This window comes from Mobula birostris, chromosome 11 (genome assembly GCF_030028105.1).
Source record: "Mobula birostris isolate sMobBir1 chromosome 11, sMobBir1.hap1, whole genome shotgun sequence".
NCBI classification, from domain to species: domain Eukaryota; kingdom Metazoa; phylum Chordata; class Chondrichthyes; order Myliobatiformes; family Myliobatidae; genus Mobula; species Mobula birostris.
Genome location: NC_092380.1, coordinates 52,542,604 through 52,562,619, shown reverse-complemented (window position 1 = coordinate 52,562,619; position 20,016 = coordinate 52,542,604). Strand labels below are relative to the sequence as shown.

General features: G+C 40.5%; 1 protein-coding gene across 2 annotated transcripts in view; it reads left to right on the top strand.

Annotated features, from left to right (window-relative positions):
* The window catches only part of LOC140205080 (activating molecule in BECN1-regulated autophagy protein 1-like), a 417,476-nt gene that overhangs the window by 50,839 nt on the left and 346,621 nt on the right, over positions 1-20,016 (top strand). For both annotated transcript variants that reach the window (XM_072272238.1, XM_072272237.1), the window contains 2 exons: positions 4,253-4,319; positions 11,068-12,533. In XM_072272238.1, the coding sequence (XP_072128339.1) occupies positions 4,253-4,319; positions 11,068-12,533 (1,533 nt within the window). The remainder of the gene's footprint in view (positions 1-4,252; positions 4,320-11,067; positions 12,534-20,016) is intronic.

Genomic DNA, 20,016 nt, shown 5'->3' with positions numbered 1-20,016 from the left:
AATTTTTCCATCTGCACCTGTACTGCGTCTCCACCAGGTTTTCCAATAGATATCACCTCCAGCTCCCCTTGGGGAAACACACCTTTAGACACATAATGCTCTATTCTCCTCATGGTCGACTTCCCCTTAAAAAGATTCAACCGTTTGGCCACAGCTGCCAATTCTGCTTTCCTGGCATCCTCTAATGCCTTCAAGGTCGGCGCCTTTAGAAATTCCTCAATCTCCCATTTCTGCTGTTTGCCTTTTCTTTCTTTCAGAAATTTTAACCCAATCAATTTACCCCGTCACAAATTTAGCGTTCAAAATCGCAGACGAGAACCCCACTTATGTTACGTACCCCGTAACTGGGTTGCCAAACCAGCAGAAATGGACCACTTAGTTGGAGTCTGGATTACTAGAACTAAGAAAGTTTTATTAAAGAAATAAGTAACACAGTACTCTAATCATAAAGATATAAATGCAACAGGTTAGCAATGATAAAACACACATGTACACAGAACTAGGATAATAGAATCAATCAAGCTCTATCGCAGTCTAGGGGTAAAATGATCAGTCTCAAGTGACACAGAATTCAGTTCGCAGTAATCGCTGTTCTGCCGTTGGGGAGGGGGAGAGAGAGAGAGAGTGAGCGAATGATGATATTCAAATCGGATTCAAACAGACCTTTGATATTCCTCGCAGTTAGCTTTCGGGCGAGCCCTTTGTAATGTCTTCTGAGGTCACCGACTGTGACCCCTCCGTTCCGGATACGATCGTTCTTCTGCGGTGAACCCGGCACCCATGCAAGGGCGGACACACATACCAGGTTCCCACTGATCGTACCTTTTCACCCTGTGCATCTATGGCCGGTCCGGCGACCAGACCTCCAATACTCCCACCAACTTGTGGGGGGGGGGGGCACACTGCACTTCCAGGGTCTCGTTATCTCGTGGTGTGTGTCCTTGCCTTAGCGAACCTGTTCCTTTTGTCCCCCTGCTGGGGTATCGCCTGTCCATCAAACTTCAAACAGTTCAGGTTCAAAGCAACTGGTCTGACAATACTCGGAACTGTGTCTCTTTTCGTTAATCTCTCTCGTCTCTTATTAACGTTTGGAATGTTTCTCTCTTTGTCTCTCATATCAGCATCAATCTTCTGATAACTTGGTCTTTTGTCACAATCCAATCTGCTTTCGCAAGACAAGTGTGGGTTTGGGAGTGCAGCCATGATTTGAAAGGGCTTGAAAGGGTCGGGTTTTGGGGAAAAGAAAAGTTAATCTGCTTTCATAACGAGAACCGTCATTATCAGTATAAGCCAGGCTCAAAGTTAGTCCATTTAGCATTGAAGTGAGGAGATGGTTGTTAACCTGGAGAGTGGTACAGTAAATTTTTGAAAATGTCTATGCTGGAGAGCTTTGAAGGCTTGTTTATTGATTCCATTTGGAATGGAGATCACGAGATTTCAGGTTATTGAAGAAATCAATTGTTAAGGTGATAATGCAGTAAAATCTCATATAAACAATCATTAAACCATCATCTTTTTTGAATCTTAGAGCAAGCTCAAGGGTCTGCATACCATTTTCCTGCTCCTGTTTCTTATTTTTTGATGTACATTCTATTTAACTTGTGGGTAACTGCTGTAGGTCCTGGGGAGTGCTGTAGAACAGCAGACCTCAGATACAAGGACATGTTCCCTAAAAGTGGTTTTATAGGTCGACAGGGTGGTGAAGGTTCTTGACATGCTCACCTTCATTGTTCAGGGTACTGAGTGTAGCAGTTTGGATGTAATGTTGTCGTTGTAAGAGATGTTGGTGAGGCCATTTTTGTAAAATTGTGTTGGGCTTTGGAAAGCTGCTGTTAAGCTGGAAAGAGTTTAAAGGGGGTTTATGAAGATGTTGCCGGGACCTGGCGGAATGTGTAATTGACAGAGATCGAGCAGGTTGGGACTTATTTCACAGGTGCATAGTGAATGAGATGTGTATAAAATCATGAGGGATATAGATTGGATGAATGTTCATGGTCTTTTTTTCCAGGGTTGGGAATCAAGAAAAAGCAGGCATTGTTTTAGTGAGAAGGGAGAGATTTAATAAGAACCTGAGGCCAACTTTATCCACCCAAAGAATGATGTGTACATGAAACGAGATGGGGCAGGTACATAAAAGATACTTGGGCAGGTACATGAATGGGAGAATGTTAGAGGGATATGAGCCAAGTGCAAGCAAATGGCACCGGCTTAGATGGGAATCTTGATCGGTATGGGCCAATTGGGCAGAAGGGCCTGTTTCCATGCTGTATGATTCTATGATTCCATAACTGTAAATGTATTTTCTTTCCAGTTTTGATCTTTATACAGCTGGCTACATGCTACTTTGTATACATATAAATTTTAGCAAGCAATTTATCATTCCTAGTCCACTTGAAAAATGTCACAGCTGCTGACCATCACTTTGATCACAATGTAATATATTTCTGGAAGATGTGTGATCTTAGCATGGTTATTTTATCTCTCTCTAACCCCTTGGAAGATAGTTGGAAGAGATTTATTTTTACTACAAAATAGTTGGACCAAAGTAATTTCTTACCAGATTTGGCAATGGTGAATTTTTTGCTTTCCAAAAGGTATCAACAAATCATTTGGGCTGTTCTGATAGAGTGGAAATTTTACTTTTTTTTCTCTTTGCTTTGCCAGCTACAAGTCAAAAAATATTGAACTTGTTTTTTTATCTTGCTATGATACAGTTTAAACTTTCAACTAGTAGGTTGTTGATCCGATACAGCGCCATTGTTGTATACCACGGCCTTTAATATGACATTCTTGTCAGCCTTGTACATACTGATCTACTTCAGTAAGGAATCAGTGTAATTTGGTATGAAATTAACAAACTTGCAACTCTTAACTAACAATGTGGTAATATAATCAAGTTGGATCTTTCATCTTAAAGCAATGAATGTCATGTGATGAGTGGTGCTGAGGGTTTCCTCAATAAAATGTTAATTAAGCATTTACCATGCTTAAACTAAGTTAGTTATTTGTAGTAATTATGAGAACTGCTCATCCATAGTTCCCTGATTTTGTTGTTGCCCAATATTTCATATTCCACTCTCCATATAAAACATTTGTTGGCTGTACAGGGCGAGAACCAAATTATATTTTTTTTCTGAAATGTGCTTTTTAGAGTGTACAAATGTTAGTACTTAGATTTTTATTTGAAAATTATTTTGTTTAACTTCAATGCTAACATTTCTTTTTGACTTGAGGAATTTTTATTCTCTTGCACAGAATTAAGTTGGTGAAAATATTAACATTTAATAGGCAGATGTTGATTACTAATTTTTTTTTTGTTTTGTTACGGTGTCTAGTTCTGTGGTAGTGTGTATTCTCCACAAAATTAATATCTCGAAATGTGGAGATGCAAATTCAGGTATTGGCTGGTCCTGCATGCTGATATATTGTATCTTTAATCCTGTTTCATTTTGATGAATTGGAATGTATCGGACAGAATTTGTACTTTTACTAAATGTTTTGTTACGACTTTATTTGCAGAGTAAATAAATAATGGCCATGATACTATTGCAACAGCTTATAAGGAAGCTGATTGATTGAAGAAGCACAATGAACCAGCTTTTATTTTACCCTTGGGAAATAGCAGTTAAATACTTCCTCTTTTTTTTTCTTGCCTCTGATTGGCAAGATTTAATTGAAATCTTCCCTGTTAATTTTCAAGCTACATGCCAAACAGTTCCTCCCAAAACTAAAAGCTTCCTCTTTCTCTGTCCAGGGTTTTTAAAATTGGAAGAAAATAAAACAACCATGAATAACTATAGTTAGCGGTAACTATTTCTATTTTAAATCTGACTGGATTGACTATAGCTTCAACAAACATTCTTGTTCAAATGCTTTAAGTCATTGTTGCTTGAGCATTGCATAAAATAGCTTTCATGCTCGATTTGGAAGGTTGGCTATGTATATATGCAAGCATGCTTGCAGGTGTCCCTTGTTGATCAATTGCATTTATTTTTGGATGTGCAATTTGTTCCTTTTGAGTTTGAAGCTACAATGGTTTTGCAATTGTGTAGTACACAAGAGAGCAGGTATCTTGTTCTAAAATTTCTTGAAATTTTAAGTACTTTTAATAATTTTATAGGAGTCTTTTTCCTTACATTTATGAAGAACACTTTTCAGAAAATCTTTTCAAGTAGCATTGGTATGAGATTTCTCAAACTCTGCCTAACTAGAGGCATGCCACAATGACTGAAAATGTTGTTTTGTTTTGCAGACTGGTAAGATTTGATTCCTTGGGTCACAACCTCCTGACTGCAATTGTCAATCCTTCCAACCAGCAGGTAACTTACTGTCTCAAAAATTTATTATTTTTTTCCTTTTGAGTTTTAATGACAATGTTTTGACAAATCATTTCCTTTTAAGTGAGAAAAGCAGCCAGCATGACAGTTTAAGATTAACCAATGAGTTATTTCTATGTTTGGAGTAGCACAGTGGTAGTGCAGCTATTTCACAAGTACAGTAACCCAGGTTTCATTCTGAACTACAGCACCATCTGCGTGAAGTCTCACAGTCTGACTGAGAGTGCATGTGTTTTCTCTAATATTCCAGTTTTTTTTCACTTCACAAAGGATCTCTGGCTGTAGCTTTACCAGTATTCTAAATTATCACTTATACATAAAGGTGCAGCAGAATTTTGCAAATGTTGGGCATTGAGTTAGAATCATTTACAAGAAGGTAAATGGGGGCGGGGGGCAGGGTGAATTAGATGACTCAGAGCTAGCATAGGTGGCAGTACAGTCCAGTAATCTATATTGAAAGGAAAATGAGAAATAATGCATGACTGGCTGTACTTCAAGCTGACTGACCTCAGTCAGGGTGATGATGATGGTTAAAATTAGCATTAATATCACAATCAACCATGGTTCCTGGCTTGACTTCTCTCTATTAGTCTGTCTGGGGATGTATTTAAAGTGGAAGAACTAAACACAGCTGTCAAGCTGCAGCCTAACATATTGGTAATGCTAGAATTTCTGTTAATATTCCAGTGTCTATTTTAACTGTGATGCCAATCTAAACTATCACCAATTGCCTTTACAAGGTTCATTTCCCTTTATTCCCTGCCTGTTCATGTGTCAGTCTAAATGCTATTTAAACATTGCTATCATATCTGCTTCTACCACTTCTGCTGGCATCATGTTCCAGGCACCCACCCCCCATCCCAAGGGGGGATAAAACCATGTCGAGGTATGCAGAAATGAATTTGGTGGGGCAGGAGCAAGCTGAGACAATGGGTCTACCTGGACAGGCAGGTTTGTGGATCTTGGGTAGGAGGTAGAAACGGGAAGTGTGGAGTGTGGAAACTATAAGGTCGGTAGCAGTGGATGGGAGATCCCCTGAGCGGATAAAGTTGGTGACGGTGTGGGAGACAATGGCCTGGTGCTCCTTAGTGGGGTCATGATCGAGGGGTAGATTTCATATTTGATATTTTCATCTTTGGGTGGGGGTGGGGGAGGCACTGACCATCTACCCTATCTGTGTCTCTTAGAATGTTATATACTTCCATCAGCCCCAAAGAAAACCGCCCAAGGTGGTTTATGCATATAGTTTTTACATTCAGATCCCGGTGAACCTCTTCTGCGACCTCTGCAAAGCCTGCACATTCTTCCCATAATGTAGCAAACAGAACAGTAAGCGGTAATCCAGCTTGGGCCAATTGGTGCAGCTGCAATGTGACTTGCCATTTCTTTTGTCCCAATGACCTGACAGATGAAAGTAAGCATCCCAAATGCCTCCTTTAACCCCAGCCATCTACTTATAGTTGCCACTTCCAGAGAAAAATGAGGCCACACCCAAGATTTTTCTATGCATGAATACTACTGAGGAGCCTGCCATTTACTGTAAACTTGCTTTTGACCTCCCAAAATGTACCACCTCACTTGTCAGAATTAAACTGCGTCTGCCGTTTCCTGTGCTCATACTTCCAATTGGTTAATACCCTGCTGTATCCATTAACAACCTTCTACAATTCCACTACCATCTCTCGTGTTGTCTGCAGATTTGCTAATCAGGCTACCTGCATTTTCGTAATATATGTACTAAAAACAACAGCCATCCCAGCGCTGATCCTTGAGGAGCACCACTCGTCACAGACAAACAAACCCCTCCACCACTGCCATCTCTCTTCCCTGACCAAGCCAATCTTGAATTCAATATCCCATGTCACTGGATCCAAAAGTGCAAATCCCAAGCACTCAGAGCCAAAGAGGAGATTAAGAAGGAGAAAACAAGAAGCTCACTAAAAATGCAGTTGGTATGTTGGAGCCACCTAGCATGAGGACTCTCACAAAGAATTATGGTTTGAGGTAGAAAATTGAAATGTCGGGTTGTGAAGAAGGACAGAGAGAATTGAAAGTCCAACTGCAGTTGAGATAGTTTTACTTTCATTTGGTCTTATAAGGATTTTGAGCAAAACCAGTGAGGTAATAATTCTGTTAATTAGAAATGACAAATCTTTCTGACTTGCCTACATAGCAAACACTAATGTTGTCAAAGTCTGATGGACCATGCCAAATTCCAAGTACAAGTCAGATGAAATCCTTAATGGCTTTGATACATCTGTTAATGTTTAAAATTTGTATAAATAATCTCAATGTATACAAATTGGAATTTTTAAAAAAGCTAACATTGTTATTGTTTTGCTGTCTGGGGAAATGAAGACAAAAACAAATTGTACTTCACTTATAAAGGATGTTGTTGAGATATATCTAAGTATTGTGTATCCTATTGCTCTCCTTAATAAAGGAATAATGTTAATCAGAAGCAGCTCCTAAAAGGTTTACTGGACTAATATCTGGAATGAGTGGGTTTTATGAGAGAAGGTTGAAGTGGCTAGGTTTGAATCTGCTGGACTTCAGAAGACTGAGGGGGGATTTGATTTAAGTATTGGAGATCCTGATGCATAGAAACATAGAAAACCTACAGTACAATACAGGACCTTCGGCCCATGATGCTGTACCAAACATGTACTTATGGTAGAAATTACCTAGGGTTACCCATAGCCCTGTACTTTTCTAAGCTCCATGTACCTATCCAGGAGTCTCTAAAAAGACCCTATTGTATCCACCTCCACCACCATCACTGGCAGCCCATTCCACACACTCACCACTCTTTGCATTTTTAAAAAAAATACAACTTACCCCTGACATTTCCTCTGTACTTACTTCCAAGCACCTTAAAACTGTGCCCTCTCATGTTGGCCCTTTTAGCCCTGGGAAAAAGCCTCTGACTATCCACACGATCAATGCCTCTCATCATCTTGCACACTTCTATCAGGTCACCTCTGATCTTCTGCTGCTCCAAGGAGAAAAGGCTGAGTTCATTCGACCTATTCTCATAAGGCGTGCTCCTCAATCCAGGCAACATCGTTGTAAGTCTCCTCTGCACCATTTCTATAGCTTCCACATCCATCCTGTAGTGAGATGACCAGAACTAGGGACAGTACTGCGAGTGGGGCCTGACCAGGGTCCTGTATAACTGTGACATTACCTCTCTGGTCTTAAACTCAGTACCACGGTTGATGAAGGCCATACACCCTATGCCTTCTTAACCACAGAGTCACCGGCGCAGCAATTTTGAGTGTCCTATGGACTCTGATCCCAAGATCCCTCTGATTCTCCGCACTGCCAAGAGTCTTGCTGTTAATACTATATTCTGCCATCATATTTAACCTACTAAAAGGAACCACTTCGCACTTACCTGGGGTTAACTCCATCTGCCACTTCTCAGCCCAGTTTTACATCCTATCGATGTCCCACTGTAAACTCTAATAGCCCTCCACGCTATCTGCAACACCCCCAACCATTTTGTCATCAGCAAATTTACTAACCCATGCCTCCATTTCCTCATCCAGGTCATTTTTAAAAATCACGAAGAGAAGGGGTCCCAGAACAGATCCCTGAGGCACACCACTAGTGACCGACCTCCATGCAGAATATGACCTGTTTACAACCACTCTTTGCTTTGTGGATCCAGAACTGACTTGCTCACAGAGGCAATGTCCCATTGGATCCCATGCCTCCTTACTTTCTCAATAAGTCTTGCATGGGGTACCTTATCAAATGCCTTGCTGAAATCCATATACATGACATCTACTGCTCTGCCTTCATCAACGTATTTGGTCACATCCTTAAAAAATTCTATCAGCCTCTTAAGGCACGTCCTGCCTTTGATTAAAGCCATGCTGACTATTCTTAATCATATTATGCTTCTCCAAATGTTCATAAATCCTGCCTCTCAGGATCTTTTCCATCAACATACCAAATGCTGAAGTAAGACTCACTGGTCTATAATTTCCTAGGCTGAAGTAAGACTCACTGGTCTATAATTTCCTAGGCTATCTCTACTTCCAACATCTGCAACCCTCCAATGCTCCAGAACCTCTCCCGTCCCCATTGATAATGCAAAGATCACTGCTAGAGGTTCAGCAATGTCTTCCCTCTCCTCCCACGGTAGCCTGGGGTACATCTCATCCGGTCTTGGAGACTTATACAACTTGATTCTTTCCAAAAGCTCCAGCACATCCTCTTTCTTAATGTCTATATGCTCATGCTTTTCAATCTAATGTAAGTCATCCCTACAATCGCCAAGATCCTTTCCCATAGTGAATACTGAAGCAAAGTATTCTTTAAGTATCTCTGCTGTCTCCTCCAGTTCCATACACACTTTTCCACTGTCACATTTGATTGGTCCTATTCTGTCACGTCTTATCCTCTGCATTGGGCAGAGTGAACGTGGGAGAACCTAGAACAGGAGGATTCTATTCAAGGTGTTGCCCCTTTGAAGGTGGAGGCATTTTTTTTGTTTGAGCGTTCAAGGTCTTTGGATCTCTCTCCCACATTGGGGATAGAAGTTGTGGTTTTGAATATTTTTTAATGACAGGGTTAGAGAACATGGAAGTGAAAAATTACTATGGAAAGATGACTAGATAGGAATGTAGAGTTAAAATTATAATCAGATCAACTGTGAGAGTGGTGAATCTCTAGAATTCTCTCCAATGAAGAGTTGAGGCAAAATCAGTGGAGGTATTTAAAAAGGAAGCGGGTAAATATCTGAAAAATTGGGGAATTAAGGGCAATGAGGAGCGATAGTGGTTCAGCTAGAAGAGATGCTGCCTTGCAACTCCATTAAGTTAGATTTGATCCTGATTTCAAGCTCTCAGTGTGGAGATTGTATGTTCTCCATGTGACTGTGGGCTTCCTCTCGTATTCCAAATATGTACTGTATGGGGCAATTTAAGTTGTTACTATAAATTGGCATTGTGATGGTGAGTGGCAAAATCTAGAGGGAGTTGATGCAAATGTAGGGGAAATAAGAACGTAATTGATGTAAGCGGATGTTAAGTGATTGGGATACTCTTGACGGGCTGGGGGGGGGTCTGTTTTTATAATTAAGACTTTATGGGATGAGGCCTGGGGAGGAGCAGCCATGGGGAAGGGAGTCAGACTTGAGGGGCTAAGTAGTCTGCTTTTCATTACCTGTCTGCTCATGTGTGAATATTGCACTATGTTTTGACAACTATGTTTATATGAATAAATATCTTCAAAAATACTTGAATGCAAATTCATTTTATTATGTTGCCAAGGTTATCACTACTTTTCTATTGTTTTGTCATACAATGCTGACTTGAAATGCATTTCTGTAAAATTAAATTTTCCCAACAGTAGCTTGTTATATTTCATTACTGTTGTATGGATTCTTGTTCATGCTGGTGGTGATGCTCAAAAAGGATGATTGCTTAAGCATAGTTGATTTTTCACTTGGTTCTTGTGAAATTTGCAAATGAAATGCAATAGGTTCACTGTGCTTGACAGTTATTGAATCACGTTTGCTGAATAACTCCTGTGCAAATTCCTATTTAATGCTTTATATTCAATATTAAAACTTTTAAAGTAAAAATAATTTGGGTCATACAATGCAAAAATGAAATTATGTGCCTTTAAAATGATGATCTAGTGACATTTCTTTTTGTAATAGCCTTTTTGTTAATCAATAAATCATATAGGGCAGTGAACTGGAATATTGGGCTGGATCGTTCATTTATTTTTATTTCAATTACTTCAGAATTCAATTTGCTTTGATAATATTTCATGTATTTCTTAGTGTTTGATTGTAGGCACTTAGAGGTGGTTGTAAAGGCAAGAGCTATTAGAGGCTAACAGGTAGTCTGAACAGGTCTTTGGGATGTGACTAATCCCCAACTACTGATAGTGTTGCCCCAGCAAAGCTTCAAGACTGTTGGGAGCTGAACAGTTACATGAACTTATATTTTCTTTATTTTTGAGATGCAGCACGGAGTAGGCCCTTCTGGCTCTTCAAGCCGTGCCATCCAGCAATCCCTTGATTTCACCTTAGTCAAATCAAGAGACTATTTAAGATGACTAATTAACCTACCAATTGGTACATTTTTGGATGGTGGGAGGAAACCGGAGCACCTGGAGGAAACCCACGCACTCACCGGGAGAACATAGAAACTCCTTACAAACAGTTGCAGGAATTGAACCTGGGCCACTGGTACTGTAAACCGTTGTACTAACTTCTACGCTACCCTGTTGCTTAGGACATAATGAGTTCCGGTAACTTCTGAATTAAACTTCAAAACCAATGGTTGCAATGTTGTGTCCTGACCTTTTGTAAGGGCTTGATCTTGCTGCTTATCCTGATGCTGCAGATCCTTGAGCGCAGATCGTTTTTGTTTGTGTTTCCTATTGTTCTAGGTTTACATGTTTGGCCAGAGGATCTTCACGGTTGCTTGAATTTCACAGAAAGTTATTTCAAACAGAAGACCCTTTTGGATCTATGCACTAATAATTTGCCAGTGCATCATGAGGAGGCCTGAAAGTATTTCTTGGAGATCTCCTTCCTTTGATGCTCATTGCATTCTAGCTGTCCTCTAACAACCGAGAATTGTGGAAATGCACTTAAGAGGGGGTAGTTGGTCTGCATGGAGAATTCTTGATGGGTTAAGATGTGTTGAATTCTGGAGTTTATGTTCTAATTATTTTCCTCCTCCTACCTCCCCTCTCCCCCTAGAATGATGATGATGGCGAAATTCCATTGGATAACGTTGAAACACCCCAGTATCGCCAGCGATCTTTTCTCCAATCTCAGCCTGTCCGTCGAACACCACTGCTTCACAACTTTCTGCACATGTTGTCCTCACGGTCATCAGATACTTCAACGGGAGACCAGAGCCAGACTGAGGAGAATGCCTTGCCGGCAGGTGAAAGTGGTAGAACTTCCGTGTATGCTGTTCTTCGTGACCGCTTCAGCTATCCAGTACAGGAGTGTGTTCATCACATGGGTTTGGTTTGTTTTTGTAGCCGTTGCTCTACACTGAGGTCATCTTCCTCCTCTTCTGTACCTAATGAAGTCAATGCTCCTTCGACATCCTCTGCTACCACCAACTCTACGTCTGCACGGACTGAGCCTCGTATTCCTCCTGAAAGGCCTTTATCCCAGCCCGACCCTCGTATTTCTGACCGTCCTTCAGCATTCAGTACTGTTAATTATGAGAATTCTGGTAACTCTCTCAGAAATCTCTCTGCAGCCACTAGCAGGAGGGGTTTATTAGGGCACACGGCATACCAGTCAGGAGGTTTGCAACAATCTAATACCACACCAGCCTACAGGGACCAGAGTCCAAGGTTAAGTGGGACTGATTGGACAAGAACAATGCTAAACATATCACCAAGGTCTGAATTGGAAAGCATGCCACCTCCAAGGACTAGTGCATCTTCTGTAAACTTGCTGTCTGTGCTGAGACAGCAGGAGACAAACACTCAACCTGTTTACACTTTAGCTTCTGAGGGGAGAGGTGTCTCTAGTCCGGGCACAAGTAGTAGTGTCAACACTGGTGCTAACAGCAGTACAGATGAAGAGAGACCGAACAACCAGTCCTCTGTCAGGAATGTCCTTCAGTGCAACCTGAGCCGTTACTTCATGGAAATGGACCGCTTCCAGGATGTGGATCAGCGAGTTGTTGATGAGTCCAATCAATCCCAGCAGGTGCAGGAGATCCTAAATAACAACATAGAACCTAATAGGGCTGGCCCATCTCAGCAAAATGCCGAAAACACTTCCAGTTCATCAGGTGGACATCTAAGTCGCTGTAGAGCCTGCCATAACCTTTTAACTTTCAACCATGACACTCAGCGATGGGAGCGGACCACACAACTTTTTTCATCAAATGAGAGCAGCTCTTGGCATGTGCCAAACAGTTATGAACCACTAGGGCATGGAAGTAGCCAATCCCCAATGCCACCAAGTAGGGGGATCATGGGCAGGGCTCATGGCTTGAGTAGCTCAGAAGGCAGATTTACCCGTCATGGCTCTGGCCAGCAGGGAGAACGTACAATGGGTCTAACATTTAACAATGAGACGGGACACTGGGAGCGGGTGTACAGTCAACCATCATCAAACAGAATGTCGAATGTTTCACAAGAGGCCTTAAACCAAGAAATGCCTGAAGAAAACTCGGAAGAAAATTTACTGAGAAGGTAATATTTGCTTTTAGTTTTAAGAACATGAATTGAAAAGTAATCTTGCATATCTTTTCTCAAGTGGTAATAACCCAAAAGAAAAAAATCAAGCTGACTGTTCAAAGCAATGAACATATAACTTATGATTCTGGCATCAATTAAAGTCCACTTGTGGTCTACAATTTGCATATGAACACACGATTTGTGATTGGTATTAAAAAGTCCATGTAAAGCTTAAAGTGAAGCATCTGTTTCATACTTAAGTTAGTTAAATGTTGTCCTCTGTTATTAAATTGTGTTGTTTAGATTTGAGTCTGAAGTATCAATCTCCTATGTATTTGGCTGCAGTTGGATTCCTGGAATTCCCAATGAAGTTCTCATGCAGCATTGTTGCTGTAATAGGAGACATGCCAGATAATGTGATCAAAGCAAAATCCTAACCTGCAATGTAATAATGAACAAGTAATCTATTTCTACGTTGTGGATTGAGGAAAAAAGTATTTACCAGAAAGGGGGAAAGCATGGAGTTCAGAGGATTTGCTGGGGGGGGTGGTTGTGGGTTTCTTATTGAAGAGGTGGACATGGAGAGGATGGATCCAAGGGCACAGCCTCAGAACTTGAAACTGAGATGAGAGGGGATTTCTTTAGCCAGAGGGTGGTGAATCTGTGGAATATGTAACCTCGGAGGGGTGTGGAGGCTGAGTTCTTGAGGTTATTAAGGGCAGAGATTGACAGGTTCCTATATTGTAAGGGTTTTAGTGGTTATGGGGAAAAAGCAAAAATACAAAGTAAGTTTGTTGTCAAAGTATGTATCTATCACCATATACTACCTTGAGATTCTTTTTTGGATTCATTAGAAGAATGGGTTTTTAAAAAATCAGCCATGATTGGATGGTGGAGCAGTCTCAATGGGTCCAATGGCCTTATTCTTACAGTCTAATATATCTGTTTTAAATTGTTTTCATGGGCTACTTTATATCTTCCTGATTAGTTGGGACATTTATTTTAAATTTCACCTTTTAAGTAACATATTGATTTTTAAATGTAACATTTGATTTCACAATCCTTTACGTAGAAATTTGTCTCTCACAGCCATGAGTTATCTCTGCTTTGTCAATTCTGACATGTTGAGCACTCTAAATTTTAATCTTTCCATAATCAATGACTGTTCATTTAGCTGCAAATGCTCTGACCTCCATATCCTTGTCTCAATATGTTTGCTGAGCCACCACTCACTCTTTTTTCTGCTCTTTCTTTTTTTTTTACCAAGTTAGTACCTCCTCATCAAATTTGGTTTCAGATCTTATTTACTAATTTTCCCATTGAGGTATTCTGGATTGTTTACCAGCAACCTTGGGCTTCAAATAAAGTGAGATCTTAATGTTCTGAACATTGAACCTGAAGAAGAAAAGCTGATTTCATAGATGTTAAAACCCTAAATGGGCCCATCAACAATTACAAAGTTGCCTTGGGCAGTCTCATTTACAAGAAGACTGTTAGGTGCTTTATTATAAATTAATGTTAAATTGTTTGAGAGGTGAAACATATGAACAGTGAGTAACTGCATGCTGTCTGCTGTCCAATGGTAAGACATTTGAAGTAGCAGAACACCATTTGTACACCACAGGCCGTTTAAAGGTGAAGCAGATAGTACACCTGTAGTTCAAAGTACCACATATAACCCTGAGATTCTTCTTCCTGCGGGCATACTCAGTAAATCTATAGAATAATAACTGTAAACAGGGTCATTGAATGAGCCAGAGTGCAGAAGACAACTAACTGTGCAAATGCAAATATAAATAAATAGCTAGCAATCAATCAATCAATAAATGAATGTTTAATCCTGATCTCTGCTGCCTGTGTGGAGTTTGCATGCTCTTTTTGTAGCCATGTGGGTTTCTCTTGGCTGCACTGGTATCTTTCCACATCGCACAATGTTGTGGAAGATGATGGGCAGGCCAGGGAAGAGATGTTGCTGTTCAGCTGTCAAGTGTGGAGTTGAGAAAGAACTGTACCCAGGCCAGTAAGATGAGTGCAGCTGTAAATGCGAAGGGATGAAGAGAGTTAATGTTTCTATCAGAATATTTATTCTTTGTCACTCTCATCAGGATCAGACTGGACTCCTGAGAATTTTCAGAAATTTCTGCTTTTACTTCTGCCTCATCAGCTAAACATCTTCTGGATTTGACTCCATTTACTCAACAATTCCTATTTCCCTGCTGCAGTAGGATGAATATCCCTGCTTCTGAGCCACACTGAAAGAACAACCTTCTCTGAACTCGCAATTAAACAGCAAGCTAACTATTAGGTTTCTGCTGCTGAAAAAAACCTAATTAGAAAAGGCACCCTTGTGATTTAAAAATAATTAGAGTTTTATATTTTGAAAATGCTCTCACAAAAATCAAGCAGTGAAAATAATGAGATAGCATTAAAGATTTGGACAGATTGCTGTCAAGGAAATATTACATATCATTCTGTAGATAGGCTAATCATTGTACTGCTTTATGTGCTTCGCCGTCAGTGGGCCATGTTGATTTCTCTTTTAGCCTGCTTATATATTGGATATGAGGGCCATAGAATGCTGAGCCAAAAATTAGCTTGTAGTTCCAGTTATTCCTTTTATTTTTAAAGGCTAATCTGCACTCCGTGGCAGTAACGCAGATGAAATCAGGCACTCAACAGACACAGACCACAAATGTTTACACATAGTCATTCCTTTGCTGTTGTGTTACTCCACCTAACTATGTTAATCTGGAGTGTTTACTAAGAATTCGGGTCATTCGCTCCAACTGTCCACCACTGACACTCAGCACAAACACCTGCTCTCCTCAAAAAAAGTGTTCCCATGATTTGTTGCTTGATGGCTGATATTGATGGGACAGAGCCAGTAACATAGCTTCTCAATGCTGAGTTCTGGGGTTCAAGGCTGCACAATGAATGCCGTTTCCCTCTGTGTAGCTATGCATCTCTTCCAGAGAGTGAATATATGGAGCAGCTGCTGCTGGTCCCCAGTTAGAACTGCACTCATCTAACTAGCCAGGGTGCAGCTCTGAGCTCTACATATGACAACTTCTGCCTGCCTGCCCACCATCTGCCTTGTCTGCATTTGAGTATTGATATTAGAGGATCACCTTAACAAATCAGCTCTCTGCAGGATGCACTCAGCACAATGTGAAACTGTCATTGTATTGCATACCTAGTGGACCAAGGAAATGTTTGTGTCACAAGGGTTTGACATTTTTCTGTGTGCACTGATGCATTCAAGTTAACTGTTTCGATATACATTTTGAATTTTCTCTTTCAATGCAAGCCTTATTGATGCATAAGCCCCACCAGGGAGTATGGATGAACTATTTTATCCCATAGGCATTGATCCTATTTATCATAATTATAGACTCTGGGTGTTTTCTAGAGAGTGGGTGAAAGCAGATTTCCACCTCTTCTCTGGTTCACTAGTCCAACATATGGTAGCTTGCAAATTTATCCCCTTCACCCAATCCCACTGCCACATGAAGACATGGGAGCTACAGATGCTGGATTTAGAGCAACATACAAAACTCTGGAGAAACTCATCAGATCAGACAGCATCTATGGAGGGAAATGGGCAGTCAACTTTTCACATCAAAACCCTTCAGCTAAGACTGAAAGAAATAGTGTTGAAAGGTGGAGAAAGGAGCTAGCAATTGATAGTTTGGGAGTGGGGTGTGGTTAATAGGCAGGTGAGGGAGGGAAGAAGAGCAGGAATGAAGTCAGAAGCTGGGAGGTGGTGAGTGTAATGGGTGGCAGTAATCGGGATGAAGGTGATGGAATCTGATGGGAGATGAAGGTAGAGCATGAAATAAAGAGAGGGGATGCAAGGTGAACATCGGGGCACTTCCTGTTGCCATCTCTGCTTCTAATCCCTGTTTTGCTGCAGTGATATGAAACAACTGGAGAGCAACTAGCTGCAGATCAATAGCAGTTGGTATGAAATTCACTTGATACTGTGACCTAGTGGTTTGGGGAAAAAATACTCTGAAATAAACCAAAGAAATACAAAATTACTTTAAGTTTTGCATAATGGCAGTGACTTCTTAACTGAGTAATGAAATATAAATGATAATCAATTGTGAAAAATGGTCACAATACTCCTGACCCTAACACTAACCCAAGTGCTTAGTAAACTGTACACTTATCTTTCATTCAGCGTGTAGACCATTGTAATCTGCAAAATATAATTTGTAATTTTTTTTATTGCCCTATTCATTGTTATTGAGTTTCACAAGCTTCCCTGAGTAACTCCTGTATTTGATAAAGGAGTATATTTTTCCTTCCGCATCCAACGCATCGTCCTCCACAACTTCCGTCATCTCCGGAGGGATCTCACCACCAAGTATATCTTTATTTCCCTACCTCTCTCTGCTTTCCACAGGGATCACACCTTGTGTGATTCCCTTGTACATTCGTCCCTCCCTTCTAATTTCCTTCCTTGTACTTACCCTGCAAGCAGCCAAAGTACCACACCTGTCCATTCATCTCCTCCCTCACTTTCATTCAGGGCCCCAAACAGTCCTTCCAGGTGAGGCAACACTTCACCTGCAAAGCTGCTGGGGTCATCCATTGTGTCCGGTGCGGCCTCCTCTACATGGGAGAAACTCACTGTAAATTGCGGATGACTTTGTCGAGCACCTCCACTCCATCTGTCAAAAGCAGAACTTCCTGGTTGCCAAACATTTTAATTCCCGTTCCTATTCCCATTTCGACATGTCAGTCCATAGCCTCCTCTGGTGCCAAGATGAGGCCACCCTCGGTGGAAGAGCAGCACCTTGTATTCTGTCTGGGATGCCTCCAACCTGACGGCATGAATATTAATTTCTCCTGGTAAAAGAAGTTCCCTTTCCCTCCCTCCTCCTCCTCCCCATTCTGGCCTCGTACCTCTTCTCACCTGCCTATTGCCTCTCCCTGAATCCCCTTCTCCATCCCTTTCTTCTGTGTCCACTCTCCTCTCCTATCAGATTCCTTCCTCTCCATCTCTATATCTTTTGTAACAATCTGGCTTCACCTGTCACCTTCTAGCTAGTCTCCTTCACCTCCCCCACTTTTTTATTCTGGCATCTTCTTTCCTTTCCAGTGCTAGCAAAGGCCTGAAACGTCGATTATTTATTCACTTTCATTTATGCTGCCTGACCTGCTGAGTTCCTGCTGTGTATGTTGCTTTGGATTTCCAGAATCTGCAAAATTTTGTGTGTTTATATTTTTCCTTTTTTTTTCAGTTCCAACCAGATATGTGCAGGAGGTTTAATTACGATTCCAAATCTTGGTCCAGATTGCTGAATATGTTGCTCAGCAACCTTGCTGACAGAGAAAATGACTTAACGAGTGTCGTAGTTACATTGTAATTTTTCATAAATATTTCAGGCTATCAGTGGGTGGAAAACCTGACAGTCACTGTTTAATTTGACTTGCCTTTTAATTCTTACTGAAGTCATAATAAAAAAAAAAAAATTTTCATGTTTGATTAAATTATATTTTCTGTAGCAATGAATATAGCTTTGGTCTCAACAAGATGGGGTTCTCACAGTGAAAAGCAGAGTGCTTGGGCTTTGTACTTGTCACCTTAAGCTAAGTTTTTGAATGTTAATGTGAATAAAATACAATTGTGTATGTAATAGAAAAATAGTTCCAACATAACAAGTATTAAGGCCAGCACTTGATGCAGATATTTGTTCACCTTATTGAAAAGTGAAGCAGAGTTGGAGGAGTGACATGGCTGCCTCATTGTTTCTACTTGTGCTGCTACTTTCACACTTTTAAAGGTTTGGTTTGGAATTGGAAATGTTTCAATGATGTTCTCATTCAGTCTAATATCTGCATTGTTTCATCTGAACGTGATTGAAGATTCCAAGTTAGGAAACATACATTGTGCCTCAGATTTTAGACGCAGAAACATTTAGCTCAGTCACACAATCTTTGTCTCAGTCTGAAATGTCAACCATCCTTCTGCTTCCATAGAAATTTTGGAAATGTAGTTCCTGAACAGCAATTTGTTTTTTTTAAAATACAGATTACAGCATCTATTGTACCTAAGCAATTTTCTTAAATGTGTATGTACAAACATGGGTACATACGAACATGGAATTAGGAGCAGGAATAAGCACACTCTACTATTTAATCCTTTTATTTTACTATTTAATACTATTTAATCATGTGTGATCTGATGGCAATCTCAACTCTTTATTCCAGTCTTGGTGTGGTAATCTTTAATCTCTTGCTTTTCAAAAATACTTGCATCTCTCATTTTAAAATATTCAATCATTCTACATACAATCCCCTTTGAAGAAAAGAGTTTGGAAAACACTCCAGCCTCCAGGGGTGGGAGAGAGAATCTTTTTATGGCTGATCCTTTAGTTTTTAATAGTAATTCTGAATTCTAGGTTAGTCACAAGGCCAAATATCCTTTTCACGTTAATTCTGTCGAGAGTCTTCTATACTCCATATGTTACAGGCAAGTATATTTTCACTCTTGTATTCTAGATGATGCATATTTAGTTAGTGCAACCTTTCCTCATAATGTAACCTGCCCATTCCAATTATTAGTTTTGCACATTTCTGAACTGCTTACAGCACGTTACAACCTTTTGTCTGATTGCCTTATGTACCTCTAATTGAGCTCTGGGACAACAGTTCGTTGAAACAGCTTTGTGAAGTCATTTTGTTTTGGCGTTTTTGCCGCCTTAGGTTTTTTTTTCTATTCCCTTTTGCATTGGAACATAATCAGTTGCCTCCTATGTAGCCTTTGGTGAACGTGGTGATTGGGAGTCATATCAAGATGTTGGATAATCCCATCATGTATTAGTTACAGGATTGAGAAATGTCTTGTGTTAAAAGCTCCCTAACTAAAACAGTCAAACGTCCCTGGTTTTGCTGTGCTAAAAGGTTACTCATTCTTTCATACCACTGGAAGTTAATTGATAGCAGCCAGATATACAACAAGGAACATAGTAGAGTACAGCACCAGACAAGCCCTTCTGTCCATAATGTGATGCCAAAGTAATTAAGCTAATGATTCCCAAACTAAACTAATCTATTCTGCCTGTAGATGGTACATATCTCTACATTTCTGCATATTCATGTGCCTGTGTAAGAGTCTCTTAAATGCCTCCATCATATCTGCTCCCACCATCACTCCTGGCAGTTCATTCTAGGTTCCCACCATTCTCCTTTGAACTCGCCCCTTTCCCCCACCTAAACTGAAATGCATGCCCTCTAGTTTCAGAGCTTTTGACGTTTGGGGGAAAAATACTGGCTGTCTCTGAGTCTCCTCATAATCTTATGAACTTCTATCAGGTCTCCCTTGGCTTCCACTGCTCCAGAGAAAGCAAGAAGATATGCAACACCTCCTTTGTATCACATGCTCTAATCCAGGCAGCATCCTGGAAAACCTCTTCTGTACCTTTTTCAAAACATGCATACTCTTCTAATGGCACAGAGACGATCTGTATTTACTGATAAGTACCTTTTA